Here is a 16,444-nt window from a genome sequence, read left to right as displayed (position 1 = left end):
TAAATCCAATCTTAGAGAATCTCACTTAGTGGCAGTGAAAATAATTTTCTGTTATCTACTTGGGACACCCAACTACAGTTTTTGGTGCTCAAAACTCTTGAACTATTGATCTTATCGGTTACTCGGATGCTAATTTTTCCCATTGCAAAATTGACTGAAAGATTACTAGTGGTAGTTGCCAATTACTTGGAAATATTCATTTCTCTTGGTTTTATAAGAAACAACATCCAGTTGCACTATCCACTACCAAATTTGAATGCATAGCATGTGGAAGTTGGTGTGCTCAACTTCTTTGGATGAAACAATAACTAGATGACTATAGCTTAAAACGAAGAGAAATTTTAGTCAATTGTGACAACATGAGGGCCATAAGTCTAAAGTAAGAACCGGTTCACCACTCTCAATCAAAACACATAAAATTGGACATAATTTTGTTAGAAAGGTGGTTCAAACCAAGGTCGTCAAAAATCAATTAATGGATATTTGTACAATGCCAATAGGATTTGATCGTTTCCACTCACCTTGATTCATTTAGGTTCAAAATTTTGAGCTTAATGAATACATCTCATCATTGTAGTGCCAAAAGAGTGAAATGGAAATCAAAAGATTACATTTTTTTTTACTATGCACAGGTCATTGATTGATCAATGCCTATTGGTTTTGATTGATCAACTTAAGCGGTTGATTGATCATTCATGGAGCAAATAGAGAAGATAAAGAGCCAAAATCGATTTTTTTTAACCTATCTCTTCATTTCATAACCCTTTTCAATGAATATCTAGAGCTCCAGTTACTCTACTCTTTTTTGCCTTTTTGAGAAATCTCTCATCAAATTTGAGGCTAAAACTTTATTTTCACACTTTTTTCTCTCAAAACCGAACCAAGCAACAATGGTAAGGACCAAGGTCATCGCCAAAAAGAAGACTCCAATGAAGGAGAGCGACAATTATGATAAAATATCAAATTGGAAGGAATACTTTCGCACAAGACAACAATGGGGAAGGTATTTATCTACTTTTGCTTCCAAAATTATTTTTGAGCCAACAAGAGTTGATATTTCCTTTTGTGAGAGGAAAATTGATGATTTTGAAGAATTATTCATATTCATGTGAAGGTGTTTTACACAAAACTTGAAATTCGCCTGAATTAACTTATTATATTTAGTAGGTATTTAGGTTCGTATATTTTTCATGATTAGTATAATAGACAAAAACTATACAGATAACTGAACAGTCGCAGGAAACAAGAAGGCTAAGGTCAGGCGCGTCAGTAACCGTCGCCATCTCTGCCTCCTTCCAAAGACGCTGAAAGGTGGGCCAAGCATATTGTGACATCTACCACAGTACGCACTCTCTGACGATTCTATTCTCGGGATACGACAACAGCCTCCATTTTATTTCCTCTGCGTTTTGGTGAAATTCTCAAGGAAGAAAGCCAAATCCCTGACTGAATTTTACCAAGTATTCAAACTTGTAGCTGGCATTTACAAATTAATTACAAAAAAAAAAAAGGTGCAAAAAGAATCCTCGGCAGTCAGAGCCTTGAAAATTGAAACAACTCTTGGTTCTTGAACTGGGCAACAAGGATTTCTGCCGGAATCTATCCTCATCGTTGTGCCGTTTCCCTACGCAGCCCGACGGCGGCTTCCTCCACAAGGGACTCCACGATCTCTCTTTCGATTTCGAACACCACCAGCTCCCACTCCACCTCCGACGTGCCGCCGCACAAGGCCATCTCCGGCATGTCCTGCCCTACCAGGGCGTCGATGTCCTGAAGCGTCTTGCAGTTGGCTCCAGGGAAGTTATTCATCCGAGCCCATAGCATTTCAAGTAAGTTGGCCCCAGTGAGACCCGCTACTGCGACTGCGGCCACGTTAGATCGAAGCCACGGCTTGATGCGGAGATGTGGCTTAAGGAGCTGGGACAAGATCTCATCCGCGAGGCGAAAGAGTAGCTTGCGGTAGGATTTAAGACGGATTGGGCCCTTGGTTGGGGTGTACCGATTCTCGTGATACTCGAGATCATGGAAGAGCGAGGGGTCTAGAGGCTGCGAAGGAGATTTCCACTTTGTGACGGAAATAGAAACGGGCTTACGAGTCTCGATACCCGTACTTTCGAGGATGAGCCTTACGTACCGGAATTCTGCCTCCATGGTGTTGTCGTCTCGGACATCGAGCGGCTCCGGTTGTTTGTACGGCGGGGCCCTGCCCGAACCCGAGGAAGGTAATTCCTGATTAGATAGAACAGCTCCTTGTACCTGATGAGACAGCAAATAACGGAAGTTACAAGTTATTGACGGTACTTGCAGAGGCAAAGTTTTCCACTGGAAGACTAACCTTGTTCTTCGGAAGAACCTCTGCTCGTAAGCTTTCAATCGTCTTCGACGGTGGAGACTTCTTGGGTTTTCTAGTAAATCTTTCACAACTGGCTTTCTTGCATTTGGTCGTTGGTTTTGGTAGTGGTGGAAATGTCTGTGGCTTGCTGGTATCATTGAATGATTTTGGCTGTTGTGGTGTTTGGGGTTTGAGAGATCCAGAGGCCGTATGGATGTGATTTACTGGTATGATAGACCCAGTCTTTTGCTTCGAAACTCTGAGTCGAGGAGAGCGAGAGGGAATACCGTGCTTGCCTTGGTTAGATGTTTCTGACGGTTTCACGTTTCCTCTGCACTTCCTGATGGTGGGAAAGTTCTCCTCTTTGTCTTGGCGACCGCTCCCTGCAGCAACATTTGTTATATCAGCTCCAACCCTTCTGCTAACACTTTCCTTCACTTGTTTCACGATCTCCCTGGCGTACTTGCTGGGACTGTTGCTTTCTTCGTAGGGCTTGAGTTTGACGTCTCTCCTTCTTCCTGATCTTCTCGAGGAAAACGGAGAAGAGGACGAGGGAGCTTCTCTGGATACTCCCCTGTAGTTGAATTCAGACACATCCATGTTTTCCTTGTTGAGTTGAAGGGAAAGCCTTGGATCTACATCGGACCTTCTTGCCGACGATATTCTTGGGGTGTCGGGAAGAGAGCGACTTCCGCTTTCATACTTGCTGCAAGTAAAGATGTTCTCTCTGTGCTTGAAGGACTGATGAGATTGACCATGTTTCCTTGAAGATCTACGATAAATAGGAGAAGAGGTGGCCGAAGACGTCTCATCCGGTAGCAGATCCAGACCCATCAATCGGGCGACGAGATTAGGAGTTTTCGACCCCTGTGAATTGACGTCATCTGAGAAAGGGGAACTTTGAATATCTTTTGCTTCTCTTTCGGATGAAGACGACGATTGCCGTGGTAGAAGTTGAACACTGAACTGCAAACATTAAGGAAGAAAATGAAAATTAATTCGTTTGGTCGTCCGAGCAAACGAAAGAAATAACCAAATAAAAAGAAACGAAATTAATGCTTGCTCTGTAACATACAGGAATATCGTCTTCCTCTTTTTTCATTGCCGACGAGGATGATGATGATGGACCCTCCGACAACTCCAAGCTATTTCTTGGTGCATCCACACCTATGCAACCAAAGTATTCATATATAGTAGAAAATTCAAGAAACATTTGAAAGCAGGAGCACTGCAGCTTAAACAAGATCAACTAATTCCGAAATCGAACCAAATCAGCATTGCGTGTATCCGCATTCTTCTCCTCATCCACATGATTCAACCTGAATGAGACCAAAATTGCATACACAATAAGCAATCGATCTGAGAATGTTATAGCTAGTTACCTACTGGCGGCGTGTGGTCTAAGAGAGAACCATCTTTGCAGGGATCTCTCTTCTGCTGTAGTGGCTGATGTGGTTGCTGCTCATGCTGGTGGGTTGAAGCGCACTGAAATTGATGGAAATCGAAGAAGTGAAGAACAGTGCTCATGCATCCAAGCTGACTTTCTTTCTCACCACTGCTTCTCCTCATTGATCCTCCGCCAACGCCGCCGCCGCCGCTGCCGCTGCTGCTCCAGTACCACTCTCTACCCATTTATGTAAAGCAGGAAAATACAGATCAGGCGAAGATCATAAGACCGACGAAAAAGACTTCCCACTCACTCTGAGAAGAGAAGAGAGGGAGAGACGACCAAATGGTAGGGAGTTCATCTCTTTACCTCCTCATTGGGAATTGAAATCCGAACATAATACAGGCGATGACGATATCACCACACGCTCCCGCTGTATTTTGCTTCTGGTGGCTCGCAGACCCGTGAAGGCACCTCGTGGGGCGGGGGCCTCTTAAAACCGTGATCCTCTCTCTCTCACGTCATCACGTGCATGTCTGATTATTCCTGTTCTATTTTGTCGCAAGGATGGACGGACCCTCGTTTGGGGTGGCGCTGCATCCTATCCTGAAAATTTGAAATTTTAATCAGTCAGGCTGGGAACCGGGAAGCCTTCGCCTTCTCTTAACTGAAAGAAATATAACTGACAAGTGTCGTCAGCTAATTTCAAATCATAAGATGAGACCCGAAAATTCCGCAAGTACCAGTTTTTATTACAATTGATACGTGGAAGCCTTCCGACCTGCACGTGCTTCTTGGTCCACCTTTGGCCCCACTGATTTTATTATTAAATCCTGGCGCTTCATTACCAGAGCAAGGTTTCAGAAGAATCTAGGCGTTCGATAGATTTGATTCTCTAGGGCTTTTTCCCGTACAAATTTGTTAGGATTATTTTTTGGTATTTTATTAGAGTAGCATGTGCATGCCACCTAAGCTTTGCATGGTTGGGACCACGGGATGAATAATAGACTAATAGTTCAAATCTCGACCATGGCCCTGACACTTGCTTCTTTGGTCGGCCAATTCCTTTATAAATACAAATTGTACTTGCCAGTTTTTTCCTGCGAAAAGAAAAAACCCAAAAAAAAAAACTAAAATACCAGGCCTAAGTGGTTAAACTAGGTTTTGGCTCTGTTTAGAACCGAAAGGCCAAAGGACAAGACCGATAATTTATTTGATAATTTATTTGCCACCAAATTGTCTTCTTGAAGTCATTGTGCAAGATCTCTTCCTCAAAATCTTGAAGTTGCTTGTAAAGAAAAAAATATCAATAATGCCCCTACATCGAGCGAATATTGGATGATCATCATGCTTAAGATGGTGAACTTATCGAAAGTACTTGTTGTTGGCCCTTCAGGTAATAGTCATCTTGGACCTACCATATTTGCTGCCTGAGAAATAATGTCTTCCTAGTACACTATGAAGGTGTTAGCATTATTCTCAAATATTTTGGTTTTAACTACACTGGGGGCATAAGACACAAGGATATTTCACATCGAGGTTAACACATTCATTAAGTTTGTCTTATCAAATGGCACATGAAATTTATCTCTAAAGTCGATTACAATGTTACTCACATCGAGACTTAATCCACTCAATTGACCATGATAACCAACTTATCTAGCCCCATTTAAGAATACAACGAACTAGGTTATCTTACCTAGACCTAGAAAGAGATTTTTTAATAGATAATCATGTTCCACAAGTTTAGATTCATGTAAGGATTGTTGAAGAGAAAATATGGTGGAGTCTTACATGATTCTTATGGTGAGAAAAATCTCACAAATGATGAATTAATGTGGGGGAATCTTTCACACAAGAGTTTCACATAAGGAAGTTTTCTAATTTAATTAGTCTTCTATTTATGTTAAAATTGTGTAATTGTTTTAATATCTTTAGGAGCTCTACTTTGGGCGTAAATGAGATGGATAGTTTAATTATAATCTGATTTTAGGTGTTTCTTCTATTATAAATAGAGAACCATAGTATTCAGATGACTCACAATCAATAAATTATTTCCTCTCCTAAAATTTCAACATGGTAACGGAGAAGGTTGTCCAAATCTATGAGGTGGCCTTCAACTCACAAAGGCAATGAAGCTTTTCTTCAGTTTGATTCTTGTACAATGACTTAAATTGAAATCACCTAAGATAAACTTTGTCAAACCAGGCACTAAACCCTAAATCCCACAACCATGTTATTTCAATAAGTACGTTTATTCCTCCAAATATTCTCTTTCTTTTTTTTGCCAAGGAATTGATCGGAAAGATCACCCACATAAATAGAATAAAAATTTGAAGAGAAATCTTGAAGACAAAACTAAAATGAAAAATCTAATCCAATAGATTTTATAGTATTGACATTCTAGAATACATTTGACATTTTCTTGGAAATGACCTTTATACTTTGTTGAGTTTTTTTTCTTCATAATGTTAGAGTACATTAAGAAGAAAAAATGCATTTAACCTTTGATAGAGATGCACATTTGTACTAAAAAATAACAATAAACAACAAAATTTTAGTTGATTATTGTGCACAAGGTCCCATCTTACTTGCATTTCCCTCCACTATGGCTACCTATGGGTGTGTTTAGATCCCTTTACTTTCATTTCCTCCAACTACTAAGCACAAGTGTAGCAATTCCAAAACTGACAACCCAACTTACAACTTATATAACCCAAAGAAGAAGACCAACTATTGGCCTTCAGTTGCAGAAAGGCATGAATTTCCACCACATGAAGGTAGCTTCAAGAATTATTAGGACTCTGAAAGAATGACAATCATTGTTCCCTAGGATATGACATAACAACTTTAATAAAGTTTGGTTATCTAATCTAAAAGACATAAAATTGACAGAAAAATGGTGAATAGTGATTACCAACAAGTAAACTAAGATGGAGATGAAGGCAATTTGGTATCTTTACCAATATAAATTAGCTATAGCAACTCCAAGATGGGTGTAAGAAGGCTAATTCCAGCCCATGTAATAATGCTTGTAGTAATGGAAGTGTGTCCTGATGAAGCATATTGTTTAAGAAACCAAAAATTTTGCAACCACATGGTAAGTTGAACTCTCCAAGCACTCTAGCCTTGAAATAATAACGTCATCAATGAAAAAATTGTACTACTTAATGCTTTGATATTTTCAATTGATGTCAACAACTATTAGTTCTTAAACATATCATTGTAGTCTGAGTTGATCACTTGTGTCGCAGTTGGTTATCCAAAATGATCAAGGTAGCTCGTTAGTCACCACTTTTCTCTCTTATGGCAGGTTTTTCATAAAAATATACTATTATCTTGTTAAAAGAAGCCACACATGTGGAAGAGTGGAATGGATTGTAAATAAGACACAAGGTGGCATGAAAGGTAAATAAGAATAACTTCCATAGAGATGGCATAAAATTGTAATAATACAAACTTGTATATGTACACTATGTCTTTTTACTTTTGAAGGATGTAGCCCTAAGGGCATTGTAGTCATTATAAACACCTTCCTATAATTATAAATACAACATCAATGCATAGGGTTGAGCATTCAAGCATCTTCCTCTTGGCATCCTTATACCTCTCTCTTTTTTCCTCTTCTTTCTCTCCTTTGGTTTCTTCTCTCTCTCTCTCTCTCTCTCTCTCTCTCTCTCCTCTCTTCTTCCCTCTTCTCTCTTCTCTTAGTCCAATTATGTGAAAAGGTCATACAAATCAACATGGTATCAGAGCACTGATCTAGGACCTTGCTTGAAGGCTGCTAAAAAATTATTTACTTGATGAAGGATGAACTCGTTGAAGGAAAAAACATGGCTTATTAAACATGGTTGATGATCTCCTTTTAAAGATAAAGTACTTCCTCCATATGTATTTGATGTATGTGAGTTTTTTATTTTGAATGATTAGTAAATTCTTTTTTTTTTAATTCCTCTTCCAAGAATTCGTTTTTACTCCTCTTCATGGATGGAGCATGATTTTAAGCTTTGGAAACCCCTCTCTTGTTTTCTTCTTTGTTTCAGCCAATTTTTCTCAATTTAAATCTTTTATTTTTTGCCCTAAAGAGGTCACTAAATTCGTGTTTTATGTTTCTAAAAAGGTTCCTTTATTAAATTCCTTCTTCATTTAAGGTGTTTAGTTTTTGAGTTCCTTATACTCTTGTAAGAAAACTACTAAAACTAAAAGTGCTGACTTCATGGACTCCTTGAAGATTCATTTTCTTTTTATGGGGAAAGAAAAAAATAAAAAAAGAAGGAATTTTTATCATCATATTCCTTTTATAAAATCCCAATGCTTAAACATAGCAAGTGAAACTTTTCTTTATGGGACTTTCCAAATTTGATCTCTTAAAATTCTTTCTGAAGAGATCATTGATTAAGGCATTAATAGTCCAATTATGGCTGGAAATACTCACTTTCCTTCTTTAGATTTCTGAAAAACCAACTTTATTAAAATATCCACAATTCCCCTCAAAGGGGTTCCAAATTGCTTTTCTTGGGTCAATCAGTCAAAAGGTTTCTTATTATAAAAGATCTTGTCGATCACCTTGTCACATCGCCTCCACCACTTGATGAGGATCTTAGAAATTATAAAAGGTGGTTGGAAGATGATATTTAGTCATTAATTGGTTAATTAATAACATGGGAGAAAGTGTGACCAACAATGTTATGCACATTGGAAAATTGGAAGCATGCAATTGAAATGTAAAACATTCACACACCACAAAGATAACACAAGATTTTTTGTTATCGATGTTCCCATTCTGGTATTCACCGCCTAAAAACTCACGCTTAGGAAATTCTTCCATTTTAGTTCTAATAGTTGGAATTTTCATCAAAAAGATTTTGATTCTCTTTAAGCCAAATGTAGCTCAAATACATACTATTACAATCAATCTCTTAAGAGATTTGCTAGATTTTAGCTCTAGTTAGGCCCTTTCTATCTAGATTACAATAGATTCTAGATGAACAACTCATAAAAGAAAATTACAAAGAAAGCGTAAAACAACTTACACCCATTTTCACTAGGAAAATATCTTCTCCTTGAGAAATCCAAGCCTCAAGTTTTGTAGCACAATGTAAATGTAGTTGATTGTCTAATATAGATGCAAAGGAGAGATTTTGAGAAGAGAGTGTGGAATTTTCAAGAGAGTAGGCTCACTCTTTCTCACAAAAGCACTTTGAGAAGATTTTCAAGGATTTGATAATAAAAGCTTAATAATATGCCAATAAATACTCATTAACTTCTCAATTGGAGGTTTGGTCGTGTATTTATAAGTTCCCCAAGACAAACTAGCCATTTTTTGCCCGTTTGAAAAAGTCAGTGTTTACATTGATCGATGATTGTAAAGTGACTGATCAATCAATCGAGTGTGACGATTATTTTTCTGTCAAAATGTGTTTTATTGATCAATGGTATGACCAATCAATATATTCCCATTGGGTTTGACATTTTAAATTGATCGATCAAAGCCAAGGTATGATCTATCAATCAGAATTCCCTCTAACAGTGCATTGTAAGTATGATCATCCATGCTTTATGTCCCTAATTGGGAAAGTTTTGTATGATCAATCAGTCATGTGGCTTGATCAATCAGCTAGCCTAAAATTCACTTGCTTGGACAATATTGATCAATAAGTCCAAATGGGATGATTGATCAAGCTTTATGGCACGGTTTAGCCATGTTCTGGATGATCAATCAATCGACTTAGGTTGATCGATCATGCTTTATAATCGTGGCATGAGAACTTTTGAATGATCGATCATTGGCAGATATTGATCGATCATTCCAGTGCCAATTCAACTAATTTGATTTTGAAAGAATGGGAATGAATGATCCTAAGTGCTTCTAATATGTTTGAAGTGTATATATGATGGTTTTAAAACATGTATGAATGCAAAGTATTTCCTAAAACTATAAGTTTGCATTGTACCTCAAATTGGAGTTGGACAATATTTTACATAGACAAAGTTTTGACATATCTCAGTAAGTCCTAAACTTTAGTCTTCATTTTGTCTTTATCTTTCAAGGGTGTTTCATGAATTACCTCGGCATTCCCGATCATCGAAAAACGTTGATCGTCGCGAGAGGTGGCGTGGGGTTCTCACACTGGCAAGTCTCTTTCACGATTGCCCTACTATCATCCAGTTCGTGTTATTCGTCCAAAAATCTCGTTTGGAAAATAATTCGAGATTGTGTTGTTGTTCAGAAAGTTCCTCTACTGATTTGTTGTCAGCCATCTCTAACGGAAGTTTTTTTCAGAAGATCATCTGAGATCAGTTCTGCGTTGGCATCGTCTTCAATCTTGCTGAAATTATTTTGATTAAGCTGTTGGATATCCTTGGTACACTCTCGAAAAGTTTCCTTCCTCTGCACTGCCATATTTGGACATTGCTTCGACAACAACACCAACGCTTTGTTCGGCACCGAAGATGACAACTTCTCACGACGAGGAAGTCACCGAGCGTTCCTGCCATTTTTGCTTCTCAATTAATTTGAGGAAAGTTTTCTTCTGTTAGCTGCTTCTCCGAGATTTATATTTGCTCTATTTGGAAAGTTGCCTTCTGAGCTCTGTTTCCGCCGAGAGTCCTTCGGCATCGAGGTAGAAGGAGGTATTGTTCCTTTATTAAAGTTTCCTAAGTTAGGAACTTGATTTAATCAACGCTTGAGTCAAGTCAACTCGAATCAGGCTGAGTTCACCCAGCGACAGTTTTGCAGACCCGAGGATCTCTTGTTCTTCTTTTATCGAGTCAACCTTGACCAACTCAGACCGAGTCAACTCAGTCCGGGTCAATCTGACTCGACCCACTTATTTTCTACCTTGGTATTTGTACCCAAGTTTTATACATATTTTGGCGCGACTCGGTAAAAATTTTCTCTGGTTGGATTATTATTTTGAAGAATTGACAAATAATTCCTTGGTCAACATATTATTTGGAACAAATATTTGCATTAGATTATTTCAAGGGTCAATTTTACAAGGATTTTTGGTTCATATTATATGGGCCCAAGCCCATTTCAATTGCTGCTATTGTGTCTTTGGATGAGACATTATTATTGTAGAAGAGGTGGCCTCATACCATCATTTATTTGTCCCTGTCAAAAATATCAAAATGTCAACGGTTGCGATTTCATGATGGAGGAACTTAATGTCCTATCAAAAACTATAAAATGTCAATGGTTGGGATTGCATGACGGAGGAACTTAATACCCCCGTCAAAAATATCAAATGTCAATGGTTAGGATTCCATGGCGGAAGAACTTAATACCCTCGTCGAAAATATCAAATGTCAATGGTTGGAATTCATCTAAAATATCAAATATCGATGGTTGGGACACCTATTATTACATCTATGTTATACCCCCTAAATTGGCTAGTTGGGCCTCATGGAAGAGAGCACCAGTGTGATGGGGAGTGTTGGTAGATGGAAGGACTGCCATTTTATACAACAAAGATTTTATACATCATTTGTAGCAAAATGAGAGTTCATGCTGTTCTCTCACTCCTTGCTTGAGGGGGAGTGTTGGAAGATAGGGCCCAAGCCCACACAACCAAGGAAGACCCTCATATCCAAGTGTGTTGGAAGATGGGTTCAAGCCCATAAGACCAAGGAAGGCCCATACATCCAAGAGATATAGAAGACATGCTTAAGGCCCATAGGCCCACATACAATTATGGCAGATGGTAACTAAAGAGTCATCTCATAGAGATGACATAGATGCAATTAGGTTAAAGTTTCAAGGTTAAAACCCTAAACCCTAAACCCTAAATTCAGGGGTATTATTATAATATAGTAGTTTCATTAATCTATAAATAGAGCTTTAGGGGGAGGGTTGGGACATAAAGTCCATACCCTCTTCTTCCTCTAGTTTTCTCCCAATGGGTCTCTCTTTCTTTTTTCTCCATGAGATAAATCCAGGAAGTCCTGAAAATCAATAGTTATGTTAGTCTTCTATTTATGTTGAGTTGTGTAATTATGCTATAACTTATCTTTAAGTGTTAGACTTTGGGTGTAATTGGGACAAATGTAGTTTAATTGTAATTGGACTATACTACTTTCTTCTATTATACATTGGGCCTCATGCACTCAGAATACATTAAGTTAGCGAAGTTTTTCTCAACATGGTATCAAAGCAAGTTTTGTTAGTTGACTTGGTCAACCCACTAAGATAATGTGATCCTTTTCTGATGTATCATCTCTAGTTGTTTAGGTTCATATTCTATCTTTTTTTTCTCTTTCTAGTCTTAACACCTGTTGTTTTCTTGGAATTCTTACCTCCATATTAAGTTTTTCATATTTAAAATTATATATTTAAGGTAAGATCTTCGAGTCTACTTTCCAATGCAAAACAAATTTTGGAAATCAGAGTTTTCTACAAAGAGTAATCGATATTTGAAGAAGCAAAAGTCAGACTGTAAGAGATGTTTGAGTAGCAGTAGAGAGCTTCAACTTTCGAGCCATTTTATGCCATCGAGAATGAGACTTTATATGAATAATTATATATAAAAAATATATGTAAATCTATTTTCTCAACCAATTCTCAATATAAGTTTTGTAGAGTCAATGGTCATGCTAGCCAAAGAAGAAAGAGTACTCAATTCGGCCGAATTAAAGAAGTCTGAAATCTATAGAATCACTTTAAAGGATAATTTTTATCTTACTTTAAAGGCTAAATTTTTATTTTACTTCGAAACCTAGATTAGAAAACTGGCTTTGACATGATCGATCATCCAGAGTGAAACTTGGCTATAAATATAAAGTATGATAATCAATCAAGGTGATTGATCGATCAGACAAAACTTGGTCAAAATGAGCTATAAAGCATGATTGATTTTTCTCACTGGATTAATCGATCATCCTTGTCCAAGTATTAAAAAATTATAAAGCATGATTGATCATACCTATAGTATTGATCGATCATCTTTGTCTAGGCATTAAAAAAATATAAAGCATGATAAATCATACCTATAATATTGATTGGTCATACAGAAGTACACCAATGAGAGACCAAAACATGATCAATCATATTTAACTTTGCATAGCCAAAAGATCAATGCATGATCGATTAGTCAGGGTGGATTAATCGATCAACTTAAACTTTTTAATCTATCAAACATGCATTCATCGATCAACTAATCGATTAATAAGCCTAAAAATTGATAAACATATTATCATTACACACAATTGATCAATTATTGAGTTTGTTATGTTGTGGAGCCTAATCAACACTTTACGTTGAGTCGGTACATGGGTCGACCTTTGCGGTAAGGTCGTCATGGGGGTTGGAAGGGGAGCGGGGAGCTTCCACGATATATGGACTACTATTTCATTAAAGGTAATTAGGGGATTTCACACTTATAATTTGGTTGCCCTAATTTTCTCTTTATATTTGGGAGCGTCGTCGTTAGGGTTTTATAACCTAGAGCAGGATCATCAGTTGCGGCCGAGAGAGGTTTAAAAAAAAACACCTATGAGTGTGTGCGATTTCTCTTGTAAAATATTTCATCTTCATAGTGGATTATTGCAGCGGCGGAAGACATAACGTAGTCTCACCATGAGGCAAACCTGTATAAATCTTGTTGAATTTTTCGTGTTTGTTTTTTCTTCTTCCGCGATTATTATTATTTCTCTCTCTAGTTTTGAATTAGAGCGTTTAATTCCTAAATAAATTATTAGTTTTTTTACGGACTACCAATAACGACTAGTTTAGTTTGGGAAAGTTATAAATTCCTTACCAAACCTGCCTTAGTAAAATTATTGAGCATTTATTTTCAAACCTGCCACATTCAAAGTAATCTTTACATGAAATCTACTTCAAAATCATTTTAAGAGTAAAAAAACTTAGAAACCTTCCTAAATCCTACTTCTCTCAAATTTCTCTTAGCATCACTTTACATCAAGCTCCAAATATATCTTCATTCATGCTTCAAAGTTGGACAGTTAGAAATTATAAAGGAGAGGTTGTCTCTCCATCAATTTCTAGGGTATAAGTTTTTCATCTTTTGTATTTTTATCTTTCAATTCATAGGTTGATTTAGAACCTTTTATTCTAGATAGAAGATCTTGGTAGAGCTTGGTACAGATGCTTTAAATGTCTCTTATACTTGAAATACCGATCCATGTTTATCGTGCTTATATTTTGAAATTTGGTGAATGACCTGTGGAGCTACTATCCATCTAGACCATATCTCGTTTAGCAGCAGAATATTTTCGTCTACTTCCCTGATTGAATTTTGAAACGTTACTGGTAATCTCTCAGCTATTACCTGGTAGTCTCTCAAATCTCTTTGGTAATCACTAGTAAGGCTTGGGGAGCCAGCTGGTAATGTTTTTGGTTTCCATCCAAAGCCTGAAACCAACTCGGAAGGATTGCATATCCTCCCTCTACGACAACGACTCTCTGTCCGGATTAAAGCTCTGATTGCAAGCTTGAATTATGCTCTGTTTGATCCAGCCTGGTTGACAGTTTTTGGCTCCAATCATTCCGAATTATCAAACTTTGGATTGGGACATTGATATTATCTCATCGCTGCTATTTCAGGATGGATTCCCAATTCATTTCAGATTGTACCGCTTCTCTGGTCCGAATCATTAGCAGTAGATTTTTCGTGTTTCCTGATAGCTTCGTTGCTGCTGCCAGACAATATCTCCAAATATGCCAAAAACTACTCCGATAGCTCGTCACGACAGCAATATCGTTTTTTTCTCGCTTATTCTATTTCTGGGAGTTCCTGATTCATCGAGGTGATTCGTCGGCATTCTCCTCTGTTTGCTGTTTTTCCCGAGCACTAGCTTTGCGCTGCTTCGAGAGGACGCAGACATTGGTTCGGTTTCATTGCCGAGTTTCTGTTTCTGCTCGCTGGGAGCCAAGAAAGGTGCTTTGTTATCACCAGGGTTCTGTGAGGGAGAATTTAATCAACCGAGTCAACCCAGCGAACAAGCAACCCAAGCATTGTTTTGTTCAGTCGAGTTAACTCAGGTCAACTCGGTCCGGGTCTACTGACTCAGCCAAGTTACTTATTGACTCTGTTATACTGGTGCGGGTCCCGACTTCTATTCCGATTTATCCCGTGACTCAGCTAGATTGATTTGATACATGACTCGACTCGACTCGGTCACTTGCCTTAGTCTGACTCGGTCCCTTGGCTCCGACTGGATTATTACCTTAGATTATTGGTTGCTTATTACTCGGATCCAGTGTATTATTTGGTGCACATCCTTCTGATGGACTCGTAACAAATTATTTTATGGGTCCTTTTTAAGGATTTTTATTATTTAGGCCCAGACCCATTTCAGCTACTGCGATTACATCTCTCTATCTGAGATATAATTATTGAAGGACTTCTCGATTATTAATTGTTGTCAGTATTGGTTATTTTAATTAAGAAGAAAGTACATGGTAGCCTTAGAATATTATCTTTCGGTTATTACCCTTTACCCCCTTATTTGACAACTCGTACCATTTGAGAGTCGGTACCCGATGTTCAAATACCGTGATGGAAGAGTTTATTACTATACTTCTGAGCAATGCCTATAGACCCATTATCTATAGAGGATATGAATGTACCCAATATCCAACATGAGTCAAGTCTATTATTCACCCATGACGTGTTTTTTTTAGCTACCTTGAGAAAGTGGGTAAATCTTTTTGCCCTATAATAGGCCTTTGAAATTAAGTGGAGAATATTTTTTACTATAACCATTTGACTGGAGTATAGCGCTTTATCTTACGGCAATGAGTGATTTTTCTCACTCCATTATTATGCTAGTTAGGTCTCTTGGAAAAGAACAAAGAGATCCCCAACTTGAAGGGGAGTATTGAAAGATGGGCCCAAGCCCATACAACAAAGGAAGACCCATACATCCAAGTGCATTAAAAGATGGGCTCAAGCCCATAAGATAAAGGAAAACCCACACATCCAAAAGAGGTGGAAGATGGGCTCAAACCCACATACCAAGGAAAAAACCAACATATGGTGGCATGATGGAAATAAAGAGTCATCTCATAAATATGGTATTAATGTGATTAGTTTAAATTTTAAGGGTATTATTGTAATATTATAATTTTATTCATCTATAAATTGAGTTTCAGGAGGAGAGTTAGGACACAAGTCCATCACCCTTTTTTTCTCCGGTTTTCTCCCAATATGTCGTCTCTCCTTTTGTCCATGAGTTAATCCATGAAGTCCTGAAAATCAACATATTACATTATATAAGTATTTAAAATTAATGTGTCTATCTTGCTTTGTACTTGAATTATAAAATCTGCTATTAAAGTGTAACGAAGTGAACTCTTACTCATTTGGTCATGCCTTTGGCAATGCAAGATCATTGACATCTAAATATATTTGAGGGTTTTAGAGTTGGCGGTGGTTCTGTCCATCGCTGATCTTTGGATAAGTGATGTGTTTTCTATTATCTAATAGATTGGTCTTTTGGGTAATATTGACTAAGCGTTTAAGGACGGTGTATTTGTCCGAATGGCATAAGTTTCTTGTTGGAAGCATTCTACTTAGCCTTAGAGGCGATTTCCTGTATTGTTATTGGACAACCCAAACTCAATGGGGCCTCTTTGTTCTATCCTAGATATCAGCTTTATCGCCCTATATACAGTATGTACAGAAAAACCAAAAAAAATAAAAACAGTAAAATACGAACCACAGCAGCCATTGGGAGCTTTTCCAAGGATATTACCGGAATTC

The 16,444-nt window shown here is 37.8% G+C and overlaps 1 protein-coding gene across 2 annotated transcripts; it reads right to left on the bottom strand.

Moving 5' to 3' along the window:
- Positions 1-1,374: 1,374 nt before the first annotated feature.
- LOC137935153 (uncharacterized) lies at positions 1,375-4,108 on the bottom strand. Of its 2 annotated transcripts, XM_068779825.1 has the most exons (5): positions 3,745-3,794; positions 3,600-3,651; positions 3,408-3,499; positions 2,336-3,298; positions 1,375-2,256 (listed from the first exon to the last, which is right to left on the bottom strand). In XM_068779825.1, the coding sequence occupies exons 3-5, from the start codon at positions 3,432-3,434 to the stop codon at positions 1,606-1,608; spliced, it is 1,641 nt and encodes a 546-aa protein (XP_068635926.1). In that variant the 5' UTR covers positions 3,435-3,499; positions 3,600-3,651; positions 3,745-3,794; the 3' UTR covers positions 1,375-1,605. The 2 variants fall into 2 exon arrangements, with proteins under 2 accessions (XP_068635926.1, XP_068635925.1); XM_068779824.1 differs by lacking the exon at positions 3,600-3,651 and having other exon boundaries at positions 3,715-4,108.
- Between the last annotated feature and the right edge of the window lie 12,336 nt (positions 4,109-16,444).

Source organism: Aristolochia californica, unplaced genomic scaffold, assembly GCF_029961685.1.
Source record: "Aristolochia californica isolate CCGP_79_NKW_82.1479 unplaced genomic scaffold, dmAriCali1.0.hap1 SCAF_6, whole genome shotgun sequence".
Taxonomy (NCBI): domain Eukaryota; kingdom Viridiplantae; phylum Streptophyta; class Magnoliopsida; order Piperales; family Aristolochiaceae; genus Aristolochia; species Aristolochia californica.
Note: the sequence above shows the minus strand (reverse complement) of the source record. Positions and strands in the feature narration are given on the sequence as shown.